The sequence below is a fragment of the Lolium rigidum genome, chromosome 6, assembly GCF_022539505.1.
Source record: "Lolium rigidum isolate FL_2022 chromosome 6, APGP_CSIRO_Lrig_0.1, whole genome shotgun sequence".
NCBI lineage: Eukaryota > Viridiplantae > Streptophyta > Magnoliopsida > Poales > Poaceae > Lolium > Lolium rigidum.
The window spans coordinates 222,976,062-222,985,843 of NC_061513.1; the positions used below are offsets into that span (position 1 = coordinate 222,976,062).

The following is a 9,782-nucleotide window of genomic DNA, read 5'->3' on the forward strand; positions in this document are numbered from 1 at the left end:
GTAAGCTCGTCAAAAACAAAACAAAAAAAAATCAGAGAGTTGTCTTTCCTGCGACAGTACCATTTACATGTAGATTTTCATGGTGCTGATCCTATATACTACTGCTACCAGGTAAGCCAACACAAAGGAAAGAGAAACCAACAACAGCCACGCATAGCAACAGATAAGAGTAGCACAGGGAGCAGCGATCTACAGTTGACCCCCAGTTCGGGTTCAGCCTTGCTAGAATCTCGATCTAGTACCTGCTAGCGCAAGATATATGTGCCACTGGATACAGCTGCGGAGAAGCTCAAGAACGAGAATGCTGCTGTGATCTCCGTAGAACTTCCTTCAACACCTTGGCGATACGGTCAGCCATGTGATACTCCATGAACCTCTCCTTGACCCTGGCATAGCCCCTGTTCCCCATGGAGACCCTCTGCTCAACATTGCTTGCAAGCCTCACGATGTTCTTCGCGAGAGGCATGACACCCTCCTTCCCGGCAGGGTGCAGAAGGCCAGTTGAGCCATCCAAAACTATCTCGGTGGTCCCTCCGGCAGCCGTGCCCTGAATGTATTGCAGCGTCATTAAACCGAGTCAATGAATTGGGATATGAAAGCATCAAAGCATGCTACAGAAAATGCAGGCTGAGAAACAGTGGATGGAGGGGACCCTAGGTGCATGAACTAAATTTTCTGCAGTCACCCCGGCCTCATGATTGTCAACAATAACTCTAGATTCAGAAGGAATACTGACCCATGTCCATCAACAATTGCAGTAGGGTTGACTGACTTATAGATCGACCGATGGCTTATCTCACATGTGCAAACGTACACAAAAAGATAAAGAGGAGAATATTACCAATACTGGCAACTTGAACGCCATTGCTTCAATTGTTATCCTTCCGAAGCATTCTCCACGTGCCTAAGTAGGGAAAGAAAATATTACTAGGAATGTTTAACATAAACATGTCTTATGAATAACCATTTTCTAGCTGTATAGATCAGTACCTACAGATAAATCATGTACAGAATAACCAAAATGGGCTAACAATTCCAGACATCTGTAGGTACATCATGCATTTAACTGATAGGTTTGATTAGTAAAGCTGATGGATGGTAAGCTATGCCTACAGGCAAGGCTATGACAGAAGAAACTTACAGAAACAAATTAAGAGAACGTTCATTTAAATGATATTGTTACATAAGGAAACCAATATTATTGCTTCACATTCTGTGTCTGGACCCGGGATAGTGAAGATTCTCTATGTAAAAAACACAACTTATCTTGTGAAGTAACTTAAGCATGCTGTGAGAATAAAGATAGGTTGCATAGTCCTGTCGCAAATTGAAGGAATATGATCCACACAAATAATGTCGGCAGATTAGATTAAAGAACCTCTCAGTTATCCCCTGTCCCTCACAAAAAGTAGCATGCACGGACTCAGGTTTGGACAAATGGAGGCCAAGCTACATATAGCCCTTTATTTTAAAAAAATCGAAAATCACATATCTAAGTTTTTAAAATAAGTTTGGATGTAGTCAATGATGTATCCTACAAGTGAAATTCTTTATATTCTACGCTACACAAAAATGAAAAAATCTGACAAATTTTATAATTTCGAAATGCACACTATTCACTAAACTCATATCCACACTTTTGTATTTTTGTGTAGCCTACAATACAAAGTAGTTCATATTTATATTTTGCATGTTTGTAGTATACATCATTGGCTACATCTAGGATTGTTTCAATTTTTGTTGAATCCTTGATATATGATTTTTTTTTAATAATGGGCTACATGTAGGTCGGACAGCATTTTTAGTTTCCGGCATGGACTCCCACATAAAAAGCAAATACTGATAAGAAGTGTTTTAGTGCTCTGCCCAAGTGGAAAATGCAAATAACGATGTGAATATACATGAACCATACAGTTCCACTGTAACATATCAGTGAAACGGGAAAACAAGAAAAGATTATAAGTAAATGACACAATGACTCACCTGAGAGTTCTGGACAAGCACATCAATTGCGGACAAATAAGGTGCCACTGCCAGGGTCTTGTTTACAAAGTGAACACGGTCTTGGATCCCATTCTTCACCACAAATTCACGTAACTGTGACTCAAACTTCGTCTGAGCATTCATATCACTTCCGACGACTACAGCGTGCATTCTGGGCACTTTTAACTTCTGATGTTGGATGAGTTGCAGACTCTGGTAAAATGCTTGAAGAAATAAGTCTTGTCCTTTTCCTCGTGAGACACCTGGATTACAGGATATATAGTAAGGAGAGCAAAAATATAAGAACATAGAACTGACAGAGATCAAACAAAATGGTTGGCCCAACCAATATAGAGTTTGGAAGAATAACTTTGGCAAATAAACATACTGTTTATTATTGCAAATAGGAGATCTTCACTCCTAACTCCAAGGGACTCGCGTATATGTTCACGTAAGACTCTTCTTGCGACATTATCTTCGGCAACTTCTGTTAACTCTTGACTGTTCCCGAGGTGAACAACATAAGTTTGTGGCATCTGTATACTTTATACAGAAGATCGTTAGAAGTATATAATAATGAAGTAGGGATTAGGAAGTCAAAAGCATGCAACAAGCATACTGATTATGGTCAACAAATGTCCATTTGTGAAGATCACATACATACGCATACAGCAAGAGAAAAACATATAGCTAATAATTCGGGACTAAGGGGCCAGAGAGGCAGAGAGATAAATATCCACTAGACTGGTAAATAACGCAAGCAAGTCAGTCACAAATGGGAGCATTCCATTCACAATGCATATACACACAGAAGCAAGCATTAAACGACATAAATATTACTCCCTCTCATCCATAAGACTTGTCGTGGGTATTATGGATCGGAGGGAGTATTAGTTTTGCACATACTTTAGACGGTCATGAGTCCTGTTCTTCCAATATTCAGCTGTTGTATGAGAGTCGATCATGGCTCCAGCAACCGATGGAAGATGTTTCACATATTCAAGCTTAAAGTAATGTCCTCGCATTTCATGGATCCACCACAAAATCTTCGGAAGAACTTGAGGAACATGATCTTTTAGGACAGCATCAAGCCACTTGCCAGCAACAGCAGTGTTCAAGATAACCATGTCAGCCTTCAGAGCAGTGTCAATTGCCTCCTGTCCTCTAGCAGGTAAAATCTGTGGAGCAACCAGACGAACTAGTCAATGTGATTTCCTCTAAAAGTACAAATTAGACCCATAGCATAAGGAAACTGTTACAAATTATAGTGCATCAAGTTCTAATATTGGACATGATTTATTCAACAGTGTCTTTAACTATGACTTATTCCATGACTCTTCAAAAGAGCAATTTAGTGTAATCACACCGAATAAGATGAAACATGAACTTCATCAGCTCTTAGTTTGGACATGCTCTATTCAACAATGTCAGCGATGGTGCTTGAACAAGAAATAATTCCAGGGCAAATTGACATAGAAATTTACTACTATCATGCCAAACAAGATGGAATGTGAACTTTTGATAGTGTGATACATAAATCTGACACAAATAACAGGCGAGCCGAGCTTTTCTAAAAAGGCTACATCCATGTAAAAAATTGTGACAGTAGAACGGGCACATGCAAACTTTTTCATATTTAGGCAGTGATATCAAACTTTTATTGGTCCTATATAATATAATGCACGTAAATTTCTACAAAACAAATACATGTAAATTCGCCGCAATAAGTATGTTCACATGTTAACCATTTATATATATACAAATGCATTGTGATAATGCTCCCTGGATATTGTTAATAGGTACTACAAAACATCCGGAATTTGTGACAGGAAGATGAATTTTCAAAAAACAAAAGGTGTGGGAGGAGGACCATACCTGCACTCCATGGTTCAACATCTTATGCTCCAAGCTATATGAAGCATCATTTGTCCCTTCAGGTCGCTGGTTTGTTACCCACACCACTTGGGAACCAACCTGCCGCAGAAGAAATGCCAACTCCATCAGTAATAACGGCCCACCTGCATAAAACAGAAGTATCTCCAATAACATTGGTATACACAAAATGGTGGCAATAACACAACAATATAGATAGATATCTGTGCTGATGAGAAATGCGATACATCTAAGACTCAAAATCTGTCTTCCAACTTATGAGCAACTAGACCAAAGTGAGCCATTCAGCAACAATCGCTTATAGTCTGTGATGACTGGTTAACTGTTGTTTTTCATGGATCTTGAGTTAGCTTTGAACCATCCAAGTAGAAATTTCAGTATCCTATCGCTCATTTTCTGTGTTCGTTAGATGGAAATATACAAAATTCCCAGTATCCCGAGGCACTCAAGCACCGCAGCGGACGCAAATCCATGTACCAATCTCGGGATGGTATCATGGTACAGCATTTGCTCAAACAAACACAGAAGGGAAAACTGAAGCGCACCGCGATTACTTACCGGAGAGGGAGAGTTCGTGGGAGACAAGCAGCACGAGCTTGGACTTCATGAACCCGAGGGGGCTCCCGGCGGCCCCGCCAGCGTGGGCGGCGGCGAGGGCGACAGGATCCCCTTGGGCATCGCATGGGGAGAGCGGGGCGCCGCGGAGGAGGTAACCCGCTGTGGAGGCGGAGGCAGCCACAGCGACGAGGAGCAGCAGGAGGAAGCGGGTCCGTTGGTGGGCTTGGCCGCGGCCGCCGGCGGCCGACACCGCCGCGGACGGCGGGGGTTTCGCCATCGTCGGCAGGACCGGAACAGGGTGCGGTGAGATTACTACAATCTTACATTAGACGAACGGTCTGGATCTGGCAGTCGGTTTTTAAGCGTTTGGAGAAATTCCGGATGACGCACCGTTTACATCCGCTCGGTAGTTAAAATTTCACCAATCCTAATTTTCAGCTACTCCGTACCTGATTTTGTTATTTGCCATAAGTCAGATCTTTGGCCGTTCTTTCTCTTCTGTGCGCGAATCTTGGCGCAAGCCCGCCCTTCGCTATACTTTTTCCAACTGGGTTGATTCGGGTTTTCCCTTGATTCAACCCCGGTTTTCTTCTGGGTTTTAGTTTCGGTTTTTTCTTGGTTTGAATTTTGGGGTCCGTGCCTTTTTGTCACTAACCAGCGTCTCCTTTTCCGCTCTATCCCCTTTCCCCATTCTATCAGTCGCGGAGAGAAGCTTGGAGAAGAGGAGGGATTCGGGTTTGGGGAGGGGGTGGTGTGTGGGGGCTCGGCGGAGAGCCTCTTCTCGCGCGACGGAGGTTGAGGTGGTGGAAGTTATCGGAGGGATTCGGGTTGGGGGAGTGGGGTGGTGTGCGGGGGGTTGGTGCTGGCTACTCGCGCAGTGGAGAGCCTCTTCTCCGACGGCGGAGGTTGAGTCGGCGGAGGTTGTCGGAGGGAGTCGGGGGTTGGTGTTAGCTACACGCACAGCGGAGAGCGTCTTCTCTAGCGCGTGGTTGATTCGGTGGAGGTTGTTGATGTCTACGCACGCTTCTATTCCTGTAGACAGTGTTGGGCCTCCAAGAGCAGAGGTTTGTAGAACAGCAGCAAGTTTCTCTTAAATGAATCACCCAAGGTTTATCGAACTCAGGGAGGAAGAGGTCAAAGATATCCCTCTCAAGCAACCCTGCAATTACGATACAAGAAGTCTCTTGTGTCCCCAACACACCTAATACACTTGTCGGATGTATAGGTGCACTAGTTCGGCGAAGAGATAGTGAAATACAAGTAATATGGATGAATATGAGTGGTAATAGCAATCTGAAATAAAGATGGCAGCGAGTAAACATGCAACAGAACAGTAAATAAACGGTGTTTCAATGCTTAGAAACAAGGCCTAGGGATCATACTTTCACTAGTGGACACTCTCAACATTGATCACATAACTGAATAAATAAATACTACTTTCTCTACACTCTCTTGTTGGATGACAAACACCATTCATTGTGTAGGGCTACAAGAGCACCTCAATACCGGAGTTAACAAGCTCCACAACATTCGATGTTCATATTTAAATAACCTTAGAGTGCATGATAGACCAACGCAATTATACCGAGCACTAACATAGCATGCGCCTGTCAACATCAGCTATGAAAGGGGGAATAGATCACATCAATACCATCATAGTAATAGTTAACTTCATAATCTACAAGAGATCACAATCATAACCTACGCCAAGTACTACATGATGCACACACTGTCCATATTACATCATGAAGGAGGAATAGACTACTTTAATAACATCACTAGAGTAGCACATAGATGATATTCAACTAGATCACAAAGCTCATGATCACATAAAGATCAAATGGGAGAGAGAGATGAACCACATAGCTACGGTAGAGCCCTCAGCCTCGGGGGAGAATTACTCCCTCCTCATCATGGAGACAGCGATGGCGGTGAACATGGCGGTGGAGATGCCTTCCGGGGGCACTTCCCCGTCCCGGCGGCGTGCCGGAACAGAGACTTCTGTCCCCCGAATCTTGGCTTCGCGATGGCGGCGGCTCTGGAACTTTTCTCGTATCGTGGCTTATTCGTCCGAAGTTTTTAGGTCAGGAAGGCTTTTATAGGCGGAGAGTCGAAGTCGGAGGGGGTCTGGGGTAGCCAGACAACAGGGGGGCGCCCCCCCCCTTGGGCCGCGCCGCCACCATGTGTGGTGGCCCTGGGCCTCTCCTCTGGCCCCTCTCCGGTGTTCTGGAAGCTTCGTGGAATTATAAGATACTGGGCGTTGATTTCGTCCAATTCCGAGAATATTTCCTTACTAGGATTTCTGAAACCAAAAACAGCAAAAAACAGCAACTGGCCTTCGGCATCTCGTCAATAGGTTAGTTCCGGAAAACGCATCAAAACGATATAAAGTGTGAACAAAACATGTAGGTATTGTCATAAAACTAGCATGGAACATAAGAAATTATAGATACGTTTGAGACGTATCAGTTGTCGGAGGGAGTCGGGGGCTGGCGTTGGCCACACGCACGGCGGAGAGCGTCTTCTCTGGCGTGTGGTTGATTCGGTGTAGGTTGCCGGAGGGAGGTGCCGGGAGGTCGTCTTGTTCAGTGCGAAGCATGGTCGTGCGTGGAGGTGGAGGTGTCATGTTTCCGCATGGCGAAGGTTCCAGGGATAGGAGTCTGCGTCGCCGGCGTCATTGGTACATTTCTTCATTGGTGATCCCCTTCTCAAGTGTCCCACTACGTGCTTACTTTCGCGCCTCACCCGCGTATGGGTTGTTTTTGTGCGGATCTATTGTTGTTTTGTTTCTTAGTTCATATGGCCAAGGTGAACGCGAATACGTGGAGATGTTGTTTTTTGGTGTGTATTTTTGAGGTGATTATGCTATGCGTTGTGCCTAGGTCTATTTGGAAGGGAAATATTAGTGCCCACCACTTTAATCGGACCACATGACTACACATTTTTGCTGTATGTCTCTGTTCATTTTGATGCCACAATTGTATTAGCATGTAGAAGTTAGTCAGCTAACTTTCCGATATTGTTTGTTCATTTACATGTCCCTAGCTCTTATTAGCATAAGAAGCTAGGGGAAGAACCCCACTGTAGATGCTTTGCTTTGCAAATAACATGGATGCTTTGTTCATTTACCTGTCCCTCTTATTAATATGGATGCCCCTTTCAGTCATCATTTTTTTTACTATGTTGTTGTTCATGTAGATGCCCTGTTTGATTTCCAATTCATGCTTGGTATGTCGATGTCCATATTGTTAGCCAGCTTTTTGATGTCCAATTAATGCTTTGGGAGTAGCTCTCTTACTCTTTGATGGTGTATTTGTTGTTCCTGCATGCTACAGGCCCAAGCATCGTGTTCAACTTCGTACTTTAGTGAATTACATATTAGATGAAATAGATATAGAAAACTTTATTCAGATTTTTGTATCATTGGACAAGGATGCTTAGATAATCTGCAAGGCTACGTTTAGTCACTCCAGTGTTTGTTTGTTCATAGTTTTGGTGCTCTCTCTTCTATTATTCTGTATAGTGTTTTGTTAATAGTCTACATTCCTTTTCGCTTAATTTCATCCAGATTTTGGTATAGCTTTGAATGAATTCAGCGCTCCTTTTTTTGTTGTGTATAGTGATATATACGTGTAGTGTTTGGTTGATGTTCTAGATACAACCTGACATTTTTTTGAAGTGAGTAGATTATTAGCATTAGCAAGTTAATAACTACACGGCTATCTTAGTTATAATTAGCACTAGCAAGTTGGATGTATTCAGTTAGTAGATTATTACCATGAAGTGCTATTTTGTATTTTAATTTTTACCCTAGTGCATGATAATTTTCAAATTTCTCATAGTGCTATCTATTCTTGTACATAGGTATCTTAACAGTGACAACCGTGCCATAATTTGTAGAAAGGGCATTATTCTCCCGCTCATTGGTGCGATGTCTCTGTTTATGGGTCACCAAAGGATGATAGCCATGATCATAACAACTCGTCTAGTGATGACTCTGCAGTTATTACTTTTGAAATTCTGAATTTTTCTAGCCTTTTTATGGTTCCTGTTCTTTTCGTTGTGTTTTATTCTAGTTTCTGAATCATATAGGGTATTGTCAAAACAAGAAGGAAGAGAATATTAGATGATGCATTGTTTGAGCTTTTCAGCAAGGAGGTAGCAGTTTCATAATATTTGTAAATTCTTGCCATAATTTTTTTGGTACTCTCAATTGTTTTTGAAGTTTTTTCTCCGTTTCCTTTTTGTTTTACAGACTGTTAAATCCCTGAAGAGAGATTTCTCAGATTTCTGTAGTGGCTATCATGTATGGAAAGAGGTTTGATAGTTTGGTTGTTTTGTTCTTCATCTTTTTATAATTTTTCTATTTGTTTTATAAAGTGTCCTTCTGTATATCTCTTCAATTCTTTTCCAGAATAAAAATGCAAGGACGTCTGAAATTGACAAATCATGCTTCACTGTATATTCATTCAAGTATTTCTTTGAAGTATTGCATCGACTTACTGTGGAGCAAAAGTCTGTTATCCAGAAATTTGGTTTTGGTTGCTTACTTATTTTTGCGAATACTCGCATTCCTTCATCTTTCATCCGCTGGCTTGCTTGTTGTGTTGACTATCATTCTTCGAAAATTATTGTCGATGACAAGATAATAAATCTTTCAAAAGATTCTTTTCACTATGTTCTTGGCTTGCCCAATTCTGGTGCTGAGGTTGTTGAAAACAGTGAAGGCGGAGCGGAATTCATCATGTCTTTGTTCCATTTATCAGAAGTTCCTCGCATCACATTCTTTGGTGACAAGCTTAATTTCACTAAACCTCTGTCTGATCATAAAGCAGCTCGGTGACTTTGAACAAGCGAGAAGTTTTGATATTTGCTAGTTAGTTTACAACCATTTCATTTTTGGAATTTCCAAAACCTTGAAATTCATCAAAGCGAAAGTCAGGAAGCCGAAGGCATTTGAGTTATGTTCATTTGCGCTTGCAGTAAGTGTATATTTACTTTTTCATTGATTCATTTTTGCATATTTAGTCTATTTCTTTTTATCTAATTTTTTCGCTTTGTTCTTTTTTATGTTGTTGTTTATGAAGGTGCAATATCTAGATTGCCTTGATTTTGGAGCTCTCATTGTTGGTAGTGGAGTTCCTAGAGCAATTTGTGTGTGTTTGTGGGAGGGGGGGGGGGGGGGTTGACATGATTGTAGAATACTCTGAGCTGGACCGCAGAGGCCAAAGATGTTTTGGTCAGAGACGGATGAGAACTGATCTTCCAAGCGTCTACTTAAATGTATGTTTGTCTGTATCTTTTAATTCACCAATTTGTATGTTAATATTACCCTTTTTCTTTCTCAT

At 41.9% G+C, this 9,782-nt stretch overlaps 1 protein-coding gene across 1 annotated transcript; it reads right to left on the reverse strand.

Annotated features, from left to right (window-relative positions):
* Window position 1: 1 nt before the first annotated feature.
* On the reverse strand, window positions 2–4,543 carry LOC124666871. Its single transcript, XM_047204196.1, has 7 exons — window positions 4,435–4,543; window positions 3,859–4,001; window positions 2,890–3,161; window positions 2,372–2,526; window positions 1,984–2,246; window positions 842–904; window positions 2–547 (listed from the first exon to the last, which is right to left on the reverse strand). The coding sequence occupies exons 1-7, from the start codon at window positions 4,481–4,483 to the stop codon at window positions 290–292; spliced, it is 1,203 nt and encodes a 400-aa protein (XP_047060152.1). The 5' UTR covers window positions 4,484–4,543; the 3' UTR covers window positions 2–289.
* Between the last annotated feature and the right edge of the window lie 5,239 nt (window positions 4,544–9,782).

Bases quoted from the DNA above. Each gene is read 5' to 3' on its own strand.
- LOC124666871 (XM_047204196.1), bottom strand. From the start codon at position 4,483: ATGAAGTCCAAGCTCGTGCTGCTTGTCTCCCACGAACTCTCCCTCTCC. The intron at 2,247-2,371 runs GTATGTTTATTT...CCTGTAATCCAG, and splicing joins CCTATTTGCAATAATAAACA to GTGTCTCACGAGGAAAAGGA. The intron at 905-1,983 runs GTGAGTCATTGT...TTCCCTACTTAG, and splicing joins TGCTTGTCCAGAACTCTCAG to GCACGTGGAGAATGCTTCGG.